The sequence below is a fragment of the Silurus meridionalis genome, chromosome 2 (genome assembly GCF_014805685.1).
Source record: "Silurus meridionalis isolate SWU-2019-XX chromosome 2, ASM1480568v1, whole genome shotgun sequence".
Classification (NCBI taxonomy): domain Eukaryota; kingdom Metazoa; phylum Chordata; class Actinopteri; order Siluriformes; family Siluridae; genus Silurus; species Silurus meridionalis.
The window spans coordinates 21,200,212-21,221,537 of record NC_060885.1 but is presented as its reverse complement, the minus strand read 5'-3'; the positions used below and the strand labels follow the sequence as shown (position 1 = coordinate 21,221,537).

General features: G+C 36.5%; 1 protein-coding gene across 2 annotated transcripts; it reads left to right on the top strand.

The window, feature by feature from the left end:
- The first annotated feature begins 16,597 nt into the window (after positions 1–16,597).
- Positions 16,598–19,293, top strand: cfd (complement factor D (adipsin)). 2 transcript variants are annotated; one of them, XM_046873498.1, is made up of 5 exons: positions 16,598–16,766; positions 17,066–17,210; positions 17,456–17,594; positions 17,698–17,958; positions 18,640–19,293. In XM_046873498.1, exons 1-5 carry the CDS (start codon positions 16,709–16,711, stop codon positions 18,787–18,789), a joined length of 753 nt encoding a protein of 250 aa, XP_046729454.1. In that variant the 5' UTR covers positions 16,598–16,708; the 3' UTR covers positions 18,790–19,293. The 2 variants fall into 2 exon arrangements, with proteins under 2 accessions (XP_046729454.1, XP_046729445.1); XM_046873489.1 differs by having other exon boundaries at positions 16,602–16,766; positions 17,063–17,210.
- The last annotated feature ends 2,033 nt before the right edge of the window (positions 19,294–21,326 follow it).

Here is a 21,326-nt window from a genome sequence, read left to right as displayed (position 1 = left end):
GGAGAATATAGTTGTTGTTTTTTATTTGCTCAAAATGATTCATTAGAGAAAAATGCTTTATATATCTGTCAGCACGAGTCCTGATTAAAGGTTCCAAACTCCCAGATGAAGCAGTACAAGACCACAGGCACCATGTCAGCATTACTCAGTACTCAGTTCTGTAATGTAGATATATATATCTCTATTTGATTGATTGATATATATATATATATATATATATATATATATATATATATATATATATATATATATATTATTGGAACTAAAGTCAAAGTTTGTGTTTGTAGATGTGTTATTAAAAATTTTACATTTTCTGATCAAAGAAATTATTTGAGCTATATCACTAAAAAAAAAATGTGTTCATTAAAAGCGATTTAAAGAACTAGTCACTAAAATGATACAATCTTCCCAAAATTAATAAATACATCCACTTATTTGTCTTTAGTAATATGCTGGAGCAACTGCAGCATGGTGTAGTGGATAGCATTGGTGTCTCACAACTTTAAGGTTCATAGTTCAATCCTGAGCTCTAGTTACCATCAATGTAGAGTTTCACATATTTTCTTAATACTACCCTTTCTCTGCTAAAGGTATGAATGGTGTGACTGAAAATGTGCATGATGTACTAACAAAGTGACTAACTAACTCCCACCAATTGCCCCCTAGTGTTGCTGGGATTAACTCCAGGGCCTCTAAGATTGAATGAATAAACAGTGTAGTTAACCAACATTATGAATCATATTCAAATCATCACCACAGTTTGATACTTCCTCAGTTAATGAAACATTATCAATTATGTGCACCTAATCTAAAGTTGGATTATATAACATATGATATCACATATGTATTGACTGTTTGACCTAATAATAGTTAATAAGACAATTATCTGAAGTCTGCTTCCAAACCTGTTAGGACTGCACTTTTGACATCACAAATTAAGGCTATTTTTAAATGTTAAAATCTATTATTTGTTTTTTTGTTTTTTTGTAATTAGCAGATGATGGGGCTTTCGCATAGTTATTCCAACAATAGAGTGGGTAAGTTTTTGATAAGGTTGTTTTTGAAATGTGAAATCCCCTACTGTATGTGTGTGGCACTAGAAACAGAGAGCTATAAGCTTTGTTGCATTGAGGAAAAGAGGGAAATGAAAAGATTTGTAGTGTGTGCAGCCACTGTACATGTGCTTAGTTTGAGATAAATACATACATACATACATGAATAAATAAATAAATAAATAAATAAATAAATAAATAAATAAATAAATAAATAAATAAATGTGGGACAAAAAATTTATTCTGATAACACTTTTAATAACCAAACACTGGGTGACTAAAATACATGTCTCATAAACTGGATAAGTACACATTTTGGTAAGGCTACTATTAAACCCAACCACACCTTAAATATCCCCCGGCCCCAATCCCCCTCACCCAGGATAAAACCATCTTTCTTCTGCAACGGCTGAAAAATGGTACACACGATGCATACGTATGCACACACACTCACAGCTCCACATCTCAGGTCTGAGACTTCAAAGGCAAGTGGAGTGAAACCATGAAATTACAGCTAAGGTGTCAATTACCCTTTGAAACCCAGCACTGCTCAAATCCAGGCAAGACTCGGCCAGCCCTGGAATTAGAACAAATAAAAAAGAAAAAGAAGGAGAAAAGGACTGACAGAACTGCAGGGGAGTGGTAGAATTGTGGCGATTTACAAACAATGTTCAAAATATTGCAGCTCTATAAAAGAGCCTAATTTTGTCACAAATTTGCCACACACACACACACACACACACACACACACACACACACACACACACACACACACTCAATTTACACACAATATATAATATCTAATATTCCTCTCAGCATGCTTTTGGTGTTCTAAGAAACCCACTACAAAACACATTCAAGGAAAGAAAGAGTGTGTGAGAATCCACACAGAAGGTAACCCAAGTTCAGAATTTAACCAAGGATTATGGACCTGTTCTGTCATACATTTCATGCTGCTAATACATTTAAATATTGTAAATAGTTAGATTGAAGATTAAAAGAATCTATAGAGTGCTGTAGAGTTGTGGTAATTTATTTTTTACACATACCGTAGCTTACAGATTAAAGTATATCTGTTTGTACACACACACACACACACACACACACACACACACACACACACACACACACACACACACACACACACACACACATACACACACACACACACTCAATTTACACACAATATATAATATCTAATATTCCTCTCAGCATGCTTTTGGTGTTCTAAGAAACCCACTACAAAACACATTCAAGGAAAGAAAGAGTGTGTGAGAATCCACAAAGAAGGTAACCCAAGTTCAGAATTTAACCAAGGATTATGGACCTGTTCTGTCATACATTTCATGCTGCTAATACATTTAAATATTGTAAATAGTTAGATTGAAGATTAAAAGAATCTATAGAGTGCTGTAGAGTTGTGGTAATTTATTTTTTACACATACCGTAGCTTACAGATTAAAGTATATCTGTTTGTACACACACACACACACACACACACACACACACACACACACACACACACACACACACATATATATATATATATATATATATATATATATATATATATATATATATATATATATATATATATATTAGGGATGTCAAAATTCTTCACATTCGATACACATTCAATTGTACACCTCTTATTTGCTGTAAATGGTCCATTTAATATATTTAAAAACAAATTATTTGTCTCTTCCTGATACCAGGCTTTTCTACAAAACAAATGCCCAATATTTCCGGCTGTAAACTTGACAGATGAAAGCGTTTTGATGGTGACAAAAGAGTGACATTTTTGTACTCTCAGAGAAGTGATGCAAGAGAAGCACAGAGGCTGTAAAAAATAACCCTGGGCCCAAATCAAAGCAGCTGGAGAGTGGCTTGAACAAAAGCGGTCTCCGCTGCTGACAGACACCCACCTTAAAGTTTGAGCCTGCCACTTCCTAGCAGTCTACACAGTGTTTGAGTGTGTGTTTGAGTGTGTGTGTGTGTGTGTGTGTGTGTGTGTGTGTGTGTGTGGGTGGAGGGGGGTTAAAAATATGAAAATGAATGCAGCCATGTCAGAAACACACTATAAAGGGGAAAACAAACTTCACAATTGCACCGAAGAGTTCATACAATGGCAAAACAACAGCGTAGTACTTGAAAAACACTACATATGTATGTGACACATGAGCTTAAGCAGTATCAGTGTAACAAATTAGACTCAGTGCGGAAGATCGGCTTCCAAAAGCCTGGGCTTGACCGCTCGACAGACCGATAAATCACTCTTGTGGAGAGGCACGAGATGTCAGAGGTGGATATGGCGCTTCCTGTGACTGCTGACAGGCGCAAACGAGGCCTGAGAAAAACAAGATCCTCAGGTGTGTGATTCATTCTATCCCAACACAGAGACAGATGAAGAACAATCTTACTGATAAACATTTAACCACATCATTTACACTCAGTACACTCAGTAAAATAACTAGAACTAACCGAGTGAAAAGTGTTGCTATTGTAATGACAAAACAGCTTATGAATAGATTTTGATAATAGACAATAGATAATAGAATACATTAAATAATGATTGGTTAATTATTTAGTATTATTCTATGTTTGTATTCTGAGAGCTGAATATTCTTGCCTGCGATACTTTATTCCGTAACTGTGCACCAATTCTGTTCTACAATATCTGCTGAAATTATTTTGAAATCACAGTGCAGTAATATTATTTTATGGCTATGCCTGCTACAGTATTATACACTAAGGCAGGTTGTCTAATGAGAAGTAAAAACACACTGATAGGAAAACTCCCTTAATCAGTACTAACCGCATGCTCTGTTTTGCTTTGACTAATTTAGCTTTTGCTTCATTATCTTTACTTAACAACATTACCATACACACAAGTCTTTGTTGATGACTCCTTTGAAGGAATTTGTCAAAGACTTTTCCTGATGCTTCAGGTAAGCACTAAACTGCTTGGCTTCATACCCATTGTGGGATCAAATGTTTAGGAAAGATGGCTTGTGGTCTGCTTCAGAAAACCACTCCCTACCTCCTGATCACTCCCTGTGATCAGGATCAGCTTCATTATGAAGATCATAAATCAACCACTGGTGCTTCAGGTACTAAGAAAATCCGGCTAATGAAATGTGTTGATTGAATTTCAAATGAACTGTAGGAGCTGAGAAATGTTTGACAGATAATAATCATGCCATATGCATATGCTCTAGGTCAGCTAACACCTTTATCTTTCTGTAAGATCTCCAGGGAAGCCACTTCACAAGACAAATATCTTGCAGGGAAGAACCCTCTATTAGCGAAACCACTGAGAAAGATATCCTAAAAGGTCACACACTGCCACTATTGTTCTTAAGCCCATCAAGAGGATATTAAGCGCTTTAATATTCCCATATATCGTTTAGCATACTAACTTTGGAGAGGCATCCCATACAGCCTCAGGGGGGCAGATGGAAAAATGTGACGTATTTCAATCTGTTCGAACACCCGTAGAGGTGATGTTCCTCAAAGGAAGGAACAAAATATGTTTTAATTAGTTATTAATAGAATACAATATATTATGAAGCATGAGTCATTTTTGTAAGCTTTGATGAAAAGCAATAATGCTTTGCCACCCATGTGTTAAGGTCAGGCATGCAATGTGCCACATTTTTGGCACAGCTGCCTGTCTGCATGTCAGTGTATGAGATAGCTGCCTTGGTTAATTACATAGCAAGCGAAGGCAGATGGATGCGGCCTTCTTTCTTGAAAGGTGACAGTTATTGACAATCGGCTTGTCTAGCCATAATAATGCCTTGGGGGAGGAACCGAATCTTTCCAACGTCAACACTTTCAGAGTGAGGCTTCAAATGCAGAGGTTTTGACCTTGACAACTGTAACTATGTTCAACAAATTAGCCAGGGAAAAAAACTCAGGTGTTTTCAGGGCTGAGGATGCTTTTCCAATGACTGACAGTCTGAATCTGTGCTGTTCCCTGTTTGTTTTCATTGCCATGATAATAATTGTGTGCAAGGGGAATCTGACCTGTCAACCATATTGCTGAGAAAGACATAGTTTTTCATTCATACTTTGCTTGAGGCAGAGGAGTAGGCTTCGTATTCAGATGAGCACCACATTTACTCTGTCAAATTTTGGCTTTTTGGGCTGAACTGTGCTTTAGTCCCTGTCCAGTCTACATGCCTGAGGATGTTCAGGGTATTGTGCTTTTAAGTGCATGTGTGTATGTATGTGTGGTGTTTCAGGTGCCTGCATGCTGCAAGTGTCATCATAGGGTAAAAATGGACTGTAAGTTATCAGTGCGGGATTCCCACTGAGCTTGTTCATTCCCACAGCAATTACAAACACTCAGTCATATGCTCAGTGACCCAACCTGAAGGGAGCAAGACTTTCCACTTCAAAGACACATATGTACATATCCCGACACATCCACATACTACCTGCACATGAAACACAGTTCACTGGTGTTCTATTTCAATAGCGGCACATTATATATAAGCTAGAGGTATTTGATGCTCCAAAAGCATGATATCACACTTTCCATTATACACATTTCGAGCTTCAGATTCCATCCTGTGCAAAATGTTTGTTCTCTGTGCTCTAAGACAAGACACCCATGCCAGGTAAATTTCTTTATACTGCTAAAAAACTAAAGAAGCAGGATTACTGCTGATAGATAGAAGATTGTGGGAACGTTGGATTTCTCCTGCCATCCTCTGAGGGCCACCACTGGAGCAGATTCCTGCTTGACAATAAGAGATAGAGCACAAGGATTACTGCCTCCTGGGAAAAAAGGCATCATGGCTAATGATAATGTACAAAGTACACCTGCAGTCTGTTTCTTTTAATATTTCGGTAAATGCTATACTTGGTATATATGCAGTCAAAAAGACTACTCAAGCGTAGCACTGATCAGTGGGATATTGAAACATATGTGAATATGGCTGTGTGAATGAAATTCAGACAGCACCAATTTGATTCAGTGGAGGAAACACAAGAGATTATGTGAGTTTAAAAATAATCCCCATGACTGGATTTAGTCCAGGACTGTTCAAGAGACATGGAGGAGGGGTGGGGACAGGTGGAGAACAACACCTAGAGAAAGAGGGGGGTAAGGGGCTTCACACTCAGTCGCAAAAAACAATATCTCTTTAGGCACATAAACTCCCACTTGTGATAACTGTAACTATGCCAGACCACACACAGATATGTGCATACTCATACACATGCTTGCGTACGAACATACACCTGGGTGTGTGTGTGTGTGTGTGTGTGTGTGTGTCCTGAATGTCCAATACAGTAGTTTTGCCAGGAAGATCCTTTTTTCCTATCCTATACTGCCGTGGGGTAGAGGTGCAGACAGAAATCTCAAGAGTCTCAGCGTAGAAGCCACATTAACACATTTTGTCTTCCATTTCCGCCTATGAAGAAGATGCTGAATGACACCTGAAAGGCTTTACCATTTACTATCATTCTGTCATTTCCAATAGAGCACATAGGTATGTTTGTTGCTCATGGTTGCTCGTGGATGGTGTTGAGACATAAAAGTTTCATTGCTTTCTCATTCTTTACTTCGCTTTGGAGCCGACAGGGTGCAGCACTACGACTGAACATGCCATGTGAATTTCACATTGTTTGTTATCCCACCATTATCCCACTTCATTGTGGTGTGGGAGTGTGTTGTAGCCTGTCATTACTAATCCCTTATGAGACCCATTATCTAAAAAAAAAAAGATTAAAATGTATTTGCAAATAAGAATGGGCTTCAAAACAGCATGATGAGTTAAATCTATTGGGTTGAACCATGAGTAAATCTCAACTAACCTTTCAAAAATCTACAAATATTTACCTCAGTGAGAGCATTTAAAACATAAGTCAAATAAGTGCTCTATCACAGTCAACAATAGCGTCCAAAAAACTATATTTTGTGTGAATTGAAAAAAAAGAACTGTAGAGAAAAGTATTGCTATTAAAATATTTGTCTTGGTACATTTGGACAAACCAAATTCATTTCTTATTTGAATTCATAATAAAGTTTCATTAACAACCCCCAAATTCCAAAAAAGTTGGGACTCTTTAAAATGTAAATTAAAACAGAATGCAACGATTTGTAAATCTCATAAACTGATATGTTATTCAAATGTTTTAACTGAAAGAATTTACCATTTTGAGGCAAAAATCAGGTCGTTTTAAATTTGATGGATGCAAGACATCCATTTTTTATCTCTGTGTAGCATGTGGTAAATTCTTCTCTTTTTCTAACAACAGTCCATATGTTAGGTAACTGGGAATATTCTGTCCTATTCATGCCTGATGCATGAATTCTAGCTGCTCAACATTCCTGTGTCTTTTTTGTCATATATTTTATTTCATGGTCTGGACTGCAGGCAGGCCAGTTCAACACTCAAACTCATCTATGAAGCCATGCTTTTGTAACAGATGCAGTATATGATTTCGCATTGTCTTCCTGAAATATGCAAGGCCTTCCCTCAAAAAGACATCATCTGGATGAAAGCATATTTGCTCTAAAACCTGTATACATTTAGGCATTGATGGTGCCTTCCAGCTGTAAAAGCGTTCCATTATATAGGCAGTAATGCAGTCTCATACCATCATAGATACTGATAATAAGCAGTTGCCCTCTCTCCTCTTCAGTGCGGATGATGCGGCATCCATGATTTCCAGAAATAATTATTTTTTGTCTGACCACAGAACAGTTTTCTATGCCCTGAGAAGATGGCGGTGCTTCTGGATCATATTCACATGTGGCTTCTTCTTTGAATGATAGAGCTTTAACCTGCATTTGTGTACAACTCAATGAACTGTGTTCACAGACCCATGCAGTAATTTCCATTAAAGATTCATGTCTGCTTTTACTATAGTACCATCTGAAGGTCCAAAGATCAAAAGCATCCAATACTGATTTTTGTTCCTTGCACACAGAGATTTCTCCAGATTCTTTGAAACGTTTGATGATATTATGTATGTAATTACTCTAAGTTTTTGCAATTTTATAAGATACTATTTTAAAACCCAATCATTTTACTGATCTGTTGCCAATTTGCTAACCCTTTTTATTAGCACTTACTTTTCCAACCTCTGGTTTCCCCAATTCCAATATTCTTGAGACATGGGGTAGTGATCAATTCAAAATACCTTACATTATTTGTAACATTTCCTCAGTGTAAATATTTGATATATTTTCTATGTTCTGTTGTGAATAAAGCAAACGTGTGATAATCATGTTAACTGCTTTGTACAAAGGTTTACATTTTCCTTATGCCTAAATTCTTCTGCTGATGCATGTGTTCAGAAGTTATTTGATTGCATTTTTATCTAAAATGGATTACAAGGTTTTGCACAAACTTGTGTTTAAGCTCAAGCACATGTCTTTAAAGTAAAAGGGACATAACAAATTTGCAAAGAAAATTTGTATTAAATTAGAAAAGAATGCAAAGCAGAAACATTTTTAGATGTGCTTTTAGTTAAATCTCCTCTGTCTAGTGAGACAGTGATAACAGTGATTATTTTGCACTAAATTATGTAGGTTTTGTTTAAAAATAGTAACCAAAACACAATTTTAAATGGTTGAAGATATTTCTAACTTGTTTCCCAGTTACAGAAACAGCATTGCAGGGTTTTAACTCAAAGTATTATGTCAGCAAAAGTAGTTGTACAAAATAGATTACAACTCCTTATTCCTGAGGACCAGGCAAGTTAACATATTGAGGACTAAAGGTTAATTTTGCTAGACGGGAGTAGACTGGTAACCCAAGTCCCTGAGTGCCTGTTAAAGGTTCTGGGTTGGAGGTGGTTTTGTTTGTTTAGAGTGAAGCGTTTTTAGCCTGTGGCAGAAACTTTGGATGCTTTTCGACTCGCTGTTTCCAAACACCTCAGTAAAAAAGGGAATCACACAATGCCACTCTCTCATCAGCTGGATCGCTAATGACACCCCCAAAGGCCCACACATCAGTCCCATGGGACTATCAGTAGATCAGCAGAGCACCCCCCACTGCTCCTCTACCTCTACAGGGATCCATTTAACAGAAGTTCAGAGCCAGTACCAACAAAGTAAGAAAATAGTACATTTTCCTCTAATCTGTTGGATTATATAAGGGCTAACAGCATGTAGTGGCAGATTAGCTGAGATGACAGGCAGAGATTGTTCATGACCTTTAAGTATGATCCATAGGTGGCCATGCATTGTGGGGTTGTTGTAAAAACATCCTACATTAAGTGGGAAAAACTCTGAGATCAATAGTGAAAATGGTTTAGATTTCTTCTCTAATTTATACTAAATGTTTTCCAAATTATATAATTGAGACCAAAAGAGGAATCTTGTGAATCAAATGTTATGTTTCTTAGTATTTGGTATGCATTTTTTTAACCAACCTTATGATGCATTTTCAATTTAATTGAATTTTTAATAAAGCACCTTTGCAGAAATATTTAAATTCTGCACAATTTAATTTATAAAGGTGTCCTTGCTCATCCCATGTGTATCAAACTATCATTAGAACACATGCTTCAATAAAACAGATTAGACAAAAAAGGAAAAAATGAATTTTGTACAATGAGGTTAACATGGTTAGTATCATATGTTTTCTTACATTAACTTTTTTGATAGGGGGTTGAAATGTTTAGATTTTTGTAATGTTAAAATCCTAAAAGCTTCTCAGAGTTGCACAGTGGTCACAGATTTGGGCAAAGGAATCACTGAGGTTATGCTATAATAAATATAGTTTTGCTGTATCTATATTGATCAAGTGAATTTGTTATATTCATCCAGTTACCTCAAGATTCAACACCTTCACTATTAACTATTCTCAGAGGTTGTAGCACACTGGTATAGCTATGAAGAATAAATGTGCAGAATAATAGTTGTGACACTCTAATAGCTGACATTCACAAGGCAGAAAGAAAGTCCGAAAACACCTTTACCCATTTGCTTAAACACATCATCACCTGAAAAGAGGTGTGGGAAATATAGGGAGGTGAGGGAGTGGTGGTGTTAAGTGATAGCTACTCACCATAAATGTAAAAAAATGAGGCCTAGATAAAAGCAATTGCTTAATACATTAAAAGGTCAGTTGCTACACAAATGGTTTAAACTTAATTAATGAAAAAATGTACTGCACTAAAGTGCTGTTGGCTATTTTGGGGTGAGGGGGGGTGTTAATTTACTTTTAGTAGCTAGTAGGTATTATAGGTTTCAGGAGTTCTTGAAAAAAATGTCACGATGACAAAAGACTCCTGAGAGGCGGGAATGAGAGCCCATCTTCAGTGTGTTGACTGAGTGAATGCTTCCTCTTCCTCTCGGTTAGAAGATACTTCCTTCTGCCAATCATCCCCGAAAAATCCTGAGTGGGGCACACTGACCCCTGACCTCACCCAGAGACATCACTTTATTTTAAGCTAAAATTTAATAAAGTAGGGAACAGGAAAATACATTTCAATTTTTTCTGACTTTATTAACAATCTATTTGTGTTTCTATTTGTTCTGTTGACGGTTGACTTTATCCCTGTAAAGATTTTCTATTAACATAACTTTTCGGCAAATGAATGCTACACCTGAATCTCAGCCTAACCTAAATAAGCAAAAGGAAATATTTTGACTTATTTTGTTTATAGGTTTTCTTCGTAAAGAAACACACACACACACACACACACACACACACACACACACACACACACCTCTCTAGAAACCAGTACAATAAAGTACTCTCCTGCCTCCTTGTGGTCAAACATTAAAACTGCGTGTCAGACACGACCGGTGTCACCGCAGTAAACTCTATATGTTAACTAACCAAGTGATTACCAAAAGCATAATACGTACATGGAAAACTTAGCTGGCTAGCTAACGTATACCAGTGGTGGGCCATCAGGGCCATCAAGGAATTATCCGCTGGCCCAAACGTTTGGGCCAGCGGATAATTCCTTGATGGCCCTGATTTTTCCATGAATGGTCTTGGTTGCACTGCTTCCAGTAGCGTATGTTTGTGTTAACATTTTATCATATTTTCGCCATAATGTGTCACCAGGGTAAGAGAAATCTGCTTTGAGGTCTCTGCTGAGTCTGTAGGTTCAAATACATGCCCAAAAAATGTTGGGATACTGTGTAGATTATAAATAATAACAGAATACAAGTATAAACCTATATTTTGTTCACAATAGAATATAGAAAACATAGCAAATGTTTAAACTAAGGAAATGTTTCATTTTAAGGAAAAACGTGGTCATTTTAAATTTAATGGCTGCGCCACATCTAAAAAAGTTGGGATGGGGCAAAAAAGTCTGGAAAAAGTGAGGTTTTTTTTAAATTAAACAGTTGGAGGAACATTTTGCAACTAATGAGGTTAATTGACAACAGGTCAGTAAGATGATTGGGTATTAATAGTGTAGAGAGGCAGAGTCTCTCAGAAGTAGATAGGTAGATCTTTACCCATTTGTGAAAGACTGTGTCTACAAATTTTTAACAATTTTAAAATTGTTTATGCTCCTCAACATAAAACTGCAAAACAGTTAAATATCTCAACATTTATAATACATCACATCATCAAACGTTTCAAAGAATATGGAGAAATCTCTGTGCACAAGGTACAAAGGTGAAAATCAATTTTAGATCCCCGTGTTCAGGCACTTCAGGCAGCACTGCATTTGAAACAGTCATGATTCTGTAATGCAAATCACTGCAGGGGCTCATTAACATCTCCAGAAAACATTGTCTGTAAATACAGTTTGCCATGTTGTCCACAAATACAGGTTAAATCTTGTCATGCAAAGAATGTATGTCTGAACATGATCCAGAAACGCTGTCATACTCTGTGGGACAAAGCTTGTTTAAAATGTACTGAGGCAAAGTTGAAAACGTTTAGAGCAACAAATGCTTCCATCCAAAAAAATTATTTTTGAGGAAGTTCTTGCATATTTGTGCAAGACAATGCTAATTGTCATTATTTCAGTGTTTTCAGTTTCAAGGAACTGCTTTACCCGTTTTGCTGTGTGATATGGAGCGTTGTCCTGCATGAACACTGCGGGCTGGTTGGGTGATGAACGCAGGGAAGGAACCATATGTTGTTGAAGAAGGTTCTGATAAACATTTGCATTCACTCTGCCATGTAGCTGTATAAGAGGCCCAACTCCTGCTGCAGAAAACTTGCCCCAAACCATGACACTTTCTCCTCCACTTTTCACTGACTTCTTTACACACTTTGGGTTCAGTTTTTCTCCAGTTTGTCGCCGAACATAATGTTTCCCATCGGACCCAAATAAATTAAACTTGCTTTCATCACTGAAGTGAACTTTGGACCAGTTCTCCTCTGTCCACACAACATGCTCCTCAGCAAAGCTTATTCTAGCCTTTTGATTCTTTCTGCTAATGAGAGGTTTGGTCACTGCAGAGTGGGCTTTCAGTCCAAATGCTCTTAAACGTCGAGACACTGTATGATGAGACAGATCCTTACCCTGTTCAGCGCTGAACTGGTGAGCAATTCCAGCTGCAGTGTGGAAATGATTGCCCATTGAGATCCTCTGCAGTATCCTGTCCTCTCTTGTATTTGTCTTCCGTGGACGACCAGCCTTCTTGGCGGACTTGAATGAGTTTGTGATGTTGCAAAGATTCAATATTCTTGAAATCACAGATTTGGAACAACCAACTTGTCTTCCTTTGGCCTTCATCTGGACAACCTGCTGCCGGAGGCTTTCAGTCACTTTAGAACGGCCCACCATCTTGCAGAGTCAGTGAAACTGGAAGTTAGGCTGCCAGTTAAATAGGGGTTGACAGATAATTAAGGAAATTAGCACCAGGTTCCCGATTAACACCAATAACTGGGAGATATCTAAAAGTGTTCTCTAATTTTGATCAGTGTGTTTTCTGGGAAATAATGTTTTTTTTAAATGCCTTAGTTATTTTGTGGGAAAGGTGTTCTGGTAGCATGGTATAGACAGGACAAAAACTCTTCAACTGTTGAGCAGTGAAGATTACATTATTTCATAATTGTTCAATTGTTTATAAATTGTTCTCTAATTTTGATCGCCAGTGTATGTATTCATGTAGATTTAATAGCTGGAAATTTCAATTCCATTTTCAAGATAAAAAAACCTTGACATCATGAGGTAAGGTAGGCCAAAACAGTTTGAACTGTTTTTTCAATAGCGATTTATACTTTTGTCTTTTCTTCCTGTAGAATTTGCACAAAAAAATTGCCTTCAAATTCCCAGGAAAACCATAATTGCAAGGACAAAGTGCACAAAGATGCACAGAAAACAAGAGGTTAATATTAATGCTTCTGATAGAAATCATGTATGTGGAGCAGCTGTGGCTGCAGTGAAAGGAGACTTGTTGAATTGTGTTAATTGGGCTTTTGCTTTAGTAATGCCTTACATTTTCACAGCATGAGATACCTATCTGTGAAGCAGCACTCTATTATACTGTGTTTCTGTATAGCATTGCATGTTTCTTTTTGTTAGTTAGCCAATTAATGTCAATGTGTAAATTTGGACGAAGCATTGCAAGTGATTCGATGCTGAAATGTGTTTTCCAAGAAATGGAAAAAGAAATTGGACTAGTGTTTAGGACCTAAACTTTAGGTAGTGGATAAAAGACAAACTAAGCATATGAGAAAATAGGCTATTTGTGGCAGCCCTTGTTCACATGTTTCTAAAAGTTTTCTAAAAAACTATGTTTTAATGGCTGCAACAATGCAAGAGACATCTTGCAGCACACTGATACTGCAGCAACAATGAAGAACAAGTCAGGGCAAAGACACAACTTGTGGGTTCAATCAGGGCAAGCACTTCCCAAACTGCCAAAGCATGATTTATTCACACAAAGCACAAGATAATTCCAGTTCTAGACCATAACATCATATCATTGGCTACTAGACACGCTATCTACAGGCAGTAGAAACTGTAAATGAATATTTCCAAAGATAATGACTGATTGCATATTAGCATATTGTTTTCTTACAATTACTGCATTGATACAAAAGATTAAAAAAGCATAAATAGATCAAAAGATAAAATTCTAGCTGAATGTGGAAAATAGACAATTTCTCCATTCCTATATACATCAAGTGATGTCCTTTATTAAGGGTGGGTGAGAGTGCAATTGTTTGAGAGACTGTGTTTACTTTTTACTGTCTAGGTAGTTTGGTAGTTTAAATGACAGACTGACAAGACAGATGGATCTTTAGATTCCACATCTGTGGGCTTACAAGTCAATAATGAGAAGAGCAATATGATAAGTGATTCCTTTTGCTCAAAGACATAGCTGATCCGATTTTGAAAATTCACATGAACTGGACATGGTCAAACATATGCAGATTTTATGCATCTGTCAGGGATGTTGGCAGTAATAGCCTCAGTATGAAAACTAGGAACATTGCATTTCAGTGTTGACTGGCACTGACATAATATAGCACTTGTCAGTTATATAACAGAAGCTTGACAGTATTGATGACAGAAACTTGTCTACATATCCTGAGGCACTGGTCTAGCACACATATTCTCCTTTTCTCGCTATCAGTGTGAAAGTACTGATAGCGAGTAAAGGTGAGTGCAATGAGACAGCAGATATGCTGATGGTTCTGCTACTTTAGTACACCACAGCAAGGAAAATTTGATTTATTTCCAGACAGAACTCGATCTACCCCAGAAGTGTACAAAGCAATACAGTCTACATGCTGGTGACTGGTTGAGGGCTTGTCACTAGAACTGAAAAGTAAAGGCAAATCAAGTCCAGTAAGTTTTTGTTAGCATTCGTCTAGGTAGCTTATTTGCATTAGAGCGAAATTTCATTTTTCTACAACCATGCTGTAACCCATAACAATAAAGTAGCACAGTACACAAGGATACATTGAGTTCAGATACCTGACAGTGGGAGTTGAGTGCTAACAAATATAGACTGACAGGAAAACACGCATTAACTAGGCATGACAACAGAACAGTGTCGTGTGGAAAAACTAGTGCAACAATTGTCTGTAAACTTTGACTATGAGCAGAACTGGTCATATAAAAGAACAACTGGTAAATAAAAGAACAAAAAAAGTCTCATAATTAACATACACATAAACTAGAATTACATCTGTTAAAGTAGTGCAATGTTCCCAATTCCTTTAGTTTAGTAGCACATTACCAACCAATCACTCTTTCTGTGCTTGCAAAGAGCAAGCCAGCCATGTGCCCAGCTCTCAATCACTTTGTGGAAATGAGCTCCAGCTGATAGTTCACAAATCTTCTGGCACTATGATCTACATACAATCTCTCCTTATAGATAAAGGAAGTTATTGTCCAGGTGTGATTGCACTATGGTTGAAATGTTATTTAACATGAACCTTAATCAGTTTCTACAAACTAAATGATGTGAGCTCAATATGCTCTGTGGTGAGTTGCATTATCTTTTTGGCCATCTTTCAGGACCAGTATTTAACCCTAAACCACTCTCAACTTCAATGTAAACAGCACCCTCTCATTCTCAAAAAAACAGCACTTGAGTTATTAGTTTTGACTGATTAGAGTCTTAAAATAGTACACAGTATTAACTTTCTGCATCATGGTATTTAATATTAATTACATTATCTATATGGAAAATGTTGCCAGTCAGTTTTGTTTTGTATAGTGTAGGGTTAAGTGAGAAACTGTGGAAGTGTTTTTTTTGTTATTTTTTAAGAGGCTACTGCTCTGACATGAACGACCTGAATCAGGGAAATCCATGCAAAGTTGTCAAGTCTCTGACAGGTCTTTAAGTCATGAAATATCTCCCTCAACATGTAAAAAAAAAAGTGTGACATCAATCTTACTATTTTACTTTAAAGGTATTTTGTTAAATAACTACTTTTAAGCTTGTAACAGAGTTTCAATTGTGTTATCTCCCCATTGTGTGAAGTTCTGCTTTGGAAATTCTAGTGTGGCATTTTTTTATTTGTTTAAGAAATCTTAAAATCGAATGTTTGATTTTTTTATGTTTAATAACTGGTTTAAAAGACACCTTCTTAATGTTTAATAATATGTTATATGACATGTGACATGATATATGCAGCATAACAGGCAGAAGGTCCTGAGCAACTCAGATACTGGAAGCCCCTCTGCACTAATGATATCACAGTTGGCGTGGTCCACTTCTGCACCTTATATAAATATACAAATATTAGCCAATTCTGAATCTGGGGTTTCCCAAACCAATTTTTATCTGCCAATTTCCTTCCATTTTCGTTGGATGGTTGTGACTGTTTTATGACATATATGATGGTTAAATTGTATCATAATTGTGAAACTGTGTATAAGGAACAAAGTCTATACAAAGTCCTTATAAAACTGGTTTGCTTTTTTTTATAATCATAACAAATTCCTTCAAATAACATGTTGTCACTGGTTTAAAGTATTTCATCTGTTTTAGTGTGAAAGTGGGTGTGTGTGTGTGTGTGTGTGTGTGTGTGTGTGTGTGTGTGTGTGTGTGTGTGTGTGTGTGTCTAAGTAGAGATAAGAGACAAGTCTCAGCATCACATAAATGTAGGCGGAGAAAGGAATGATTTCCAAGAAGCACTTTTCTCGTAAAGACAGACCTTCTTGTCCACTCCCAATTTATATAAATAAAAGGCTAGTCTATAAACATATTCAATTTCAAGAAGGTAGTGTGCAGAAAGGAGTTGTTCAGGATGGGTTTTCTAAAAGCATTCATTGCTTCAGCTTTCTTTTATGCATTGCTACTTCCTGGTAAGTAGAATTTATAATTCTATTTATTTAGACATCTTGAAATCTTGGAAGCAACGGTGTTAATAGTATTATCTATGCAGCACTGATTATTTCCTTAGCCCTTCATCATGCAGTTTGACAGACACACAATATGAAATTTAAAATGTCCTTACTTAATTGGTTAGGAATAAAAAAAAATACAAAATAAAAAATCCAAACTTTAACCTTTACTCTGTGCGAAATCTAAACAAATCTTTGCTTCAACATTTGCTTTCGACATTAACACTTACAGTATTATGCTCACTTCTGTTTTTAAGAAGGCGAATGCATCACAGGGGGAAAGGAATCTACACCACACTCCCACCCCTACATGGCCTCACTGCAAGTGGAAGGTGTACACAATTGTGGTGGATTCCTGATCTCTAGCCAGTGGGTTATGAGTGCTGCACACTGCTTCCAGGAGGGGTAAGTACCATACCAAATCAAACTTCTAGCATATGCAACTAGAGATGTATATTTTTCAGTATGGTGCCAAAAATTTCTAATATCTCTGTTCACACACTTCTATTTTGAAAGTAGCATAAAATGTTTTTTTTCATAAAATATTATTTTGTTTAACATGGCAATCTTAACAAAAGATCAGTTGATTTTAGAGCTTTAAATTCACCTGCTATTCAAAAAGTGTTGAAAAAAAAAACGTGTTTCTGCAGCAAAAAATATAAGGCGGTGTTGGGTGCCCATTCCCTATCTCAGGCAGAGGACACAAAGCAAACTTTTGACCTGTCTGCTGTCTATAATCATCCTGATTTCAACAAAGACAACTACAATAATGACATTGCCCTGATCAAGGTAAAGTATACAAAGTCTGAAAATAAATTAGAAAATGGTTTGGAATTCTTTTTTGTAATTCTTTATTTTGCCACTAATATTTAATCTTCTCTTTAATTGCCAGCTAAGTCAACCAGTCACAGAGACTAATGCGGTAAAGACTGTGAAGTTCCTGAAAGCAGGAGGGAGTAATCCTGATACAAATTCTCCTGTGTTAACTGCTGGGTGGGGCTCTCTAGACAACCTGGGCGACCGTCCAGACAAACTGCATGAGGTGACTGTTGATGTAATGAAGAGGACGATCTGTGGTCGCAGTACCTCCTATGGGAAATCCTTTACAGAAAATATGCTCTGTGCTAGCAAACCTGGCATGGACACCTGTGATGTAAGTTTTTATCATACATTTAATACAGTCTCATTGAAATAAATCAATAATTGCACTTTTCCCCATGAAATGAAAACAAATAAATAAAAATGAAATGTATTGGCAGTTCTTAAATTTAGTGAAAACAGTTGAGACAGGTTGCAGACAGATGCATGAGAGAGCTGAAAATGGAGAAGTAGAGGATAAGCAATTTGAAACAAACCACATTTATGGTCTTTTATTTAGTCATGTGTACTACCTACCTAATCTCCACCATATTCTAAATAGTTGTAAAAAAAAAAAAAAAAAAAAAAAGATATTTCTTCCAAATGAACCATATAAAAAGTATTATTTTTGTCTCTAGTTTAACCTTCTACAGGCATATTTTAGAGATTTTATTACCACCAATAATATAATTCACATTTTTACTCAAATATAATACCAGGTCTGAGCTCTGCTTGCAATTTATCTAACAAAAAGTGAAAGAAATTCACTCTCCTTTGCTCTCTACTTTAAAATCTTGGTCAATTGTGGTCATGTTTTAATTAACAGACATACAGCGAAGAATAATACAATAATTATTTGATCTTTCAGTTATGCAATCTTTTTATTTTAATCTAATATAATAAAGAAATGTAAAGAAGACTTTTTTCATAAAAGATTTGCACATCTTTTAAGAAATGTTATCTGCTCTTCCTACAGGGTGATTCTGGTGGTCCTCTGCTCTATAAGGGTGTTGTTGTGGGAATAACCTCAAATGGAGGGAGGAAATGCGGTTCCACCAAAAAGCCTGGACTCTACACCATTATATCACATTATGATGATTGGATCACCCGCACTATGACCCAGTAACATGTCAGCAGTCTGACTCACAAAATAAGCCATTTCTTTTTGCTGCATCTTACTATATTTTTAAGGTGGGTTAATTTTCACCTCATTAATCTGGCCTGTCTACAGCCTTTATTAACGTTTATGTTCTTTTGCTTGTTGTGATGAAACTCTTTGAGGTCACACTGGTCACAGATGCTGTGCACCTCTCTGGTCATTTACAGCATGACAAGATACTTGCTATAACTCAGTTGTATACAGTATTAACATTTCTTATTTTTGAAAGTTAAACAATTTATTCTGACATTGTGTATAACTATACTGGATTTCTTCAGAGTTCATACCAAACCTGAAAATGTATTAGTTCTCAGCATACAAGAGAACAGATTTTAGAGTTAATGCATTTTTTAGCATCAACTTTCAACATTTGAACTGACTCCTTGGTTTGGCATATACCACCTACATCAATATACATATACATTATCTTTACCACTGCAAACTTTCAATAAAATGTTTATTAAGATTGAATGATGTGTATTGTCCTTTATTCTAAATTTTTTTTTTTTTACATAAAAACCTGTTTATTTTGCAATAAGCTGGGTTTTTTAAGTTAGGAAGTCTGCCAAAAATGAGAAAGTAGTAAATGGCTGAATACATCGTGAAAGAAGTAAATGGCTGAATATATTGTGAAATACAGACTAATACTTGTTTTATTTTCAATAATGTAGTAACATAATTATCCAAGCTTTTTATTTTAAAATAGCCATCGATTCCATCAGACTTGAATATTTGGAAAGCAGCCTAAAATACCACCATGTGTAAAATTCTATTAATCTATTTTGTCTGCCAAATTAATTATTGCGTCGCATATATCATCCAAGTCCTCTTGGGTCTTGATGCCAGAAAGAAAGATACTACTAGTTTGAGGCAAAATTAATGAACAGAATTATAAATGATTGGGTGTATAAATTCAGTCCATTAGTCTTATTTGACAGGTGATTTAACTATCATTAAAAATGTGAACACCAAAGGCCAGACCACAAGCATGCTGATATTCAGCCCAATTGTAAAATATATCAGTGTGACATTTTAAAAATAAAGTTTATAAAAATCTAACTAGGAATTAACACAATGTCTTCAGGAAGTCAACCCCAAAGGTTTTCAAATTCAGCTGTAGGAAATGATGCCAGCCAGCCTGTATTGTTCCAGACTGAGTTGGAGTTTAGTGCTAGAAGTGTGTGCTTAATGCTCTGTGATGTCTTTCCATTCAGGGTGTATTTCTACTCTATGCCCACTGTTTCTGGGATAGGCTTTAGTTTCACCAAGCCCTTAAGTAGGACAAAGCATTTATTGTGTATAAATCGTGACACAATAAAATCTCAAGACTAACCATTCAGGAGCAAAATATACTGCTTTGCATCCGAAGGCCCAAGCTCAGTCACAGCTCCAACGAGAAAATTACCAAAAACATACTGTTAATCTAATAGCACCTAATAATGGCTAAGAACAATACTCTGGATTTTACTGTGTCATTCTATGAGCTCTGATCTGAATCCTATCAAACATATACACTGACCGGGCATTATGACATCATAACATTATGACAGATGAAGTAAATAACACTAATTATCTCTTCATCATGGCACCTGCTAGTGTGTTGAATATGAAAATATGAAAAATAGCATATGGATTGGAGCGAGTTTAACAAGGGCAAAATTGTGATGGCTAGACAATGTCAGAGCTTCTCCAAAACTGCAGCTCTTGTGGGATGTTCCTGGACTGCAGTGCTCAATATCTATCAAAAGTGGTCCAAGGAAGAAAAATGGTGAGCTGGCAACAGGGTCATGGGGCGGCCAAGACTCATTGATGCACTTAGGAAGCGAAGGCTGGCTGAAATTACTTAAGAAGTTTATGCTGGTTCTCAAAGAAAGGTGTCAGAACAGACAGTGCATCGCAGTTTGTTGCGTATGGAGCTAAGGTAGCCACAGACAAGTCTGGATTCCCATTCTGACATAATGGTATACTGGATAAGTGTATAGAAAGTGTGGAATCATACAGTCTGGAGCAGGCAATTTTTCAAATCTGAGACAGCTAGAGCAGTTTGCTCATGGAGAAAGGAGCAATACTATCTGTTGACAGGTATTAAAATATTTAAATATTCTGTTGAATCACAAATCAAAAGCAATTTCTGAATTGGAGTTATGCCTGCATTGATCTTTAACCTACCCTGAGCAAGTCAGTCATCAGGAAGGCTTATTAACATTCATTAACATTATAAACATTTCCTTCCTTCTCTCTCTCTCTGTCTGTGTGTGTGTGTGTGTGTGTGTTGGCAGTGTTATGGGGAAGTCCAAGTGCAAACTCTTATCTTCACTACTCCACAAATCTCTTTTGGGAAGTTCCTGTTCTTGTCTAACAGTTTTAGGTGCTTTATTCAAAATTGGAGAATGTTTTCCAAAACTCTAAATGCCTTTTCGTTGCTGTTTTTGACAGTAAATTTAAGGCTTTATTTGTGTACATTGTTAGCTGACATCAATCTGAAATCTGTGGCACAACAAAAA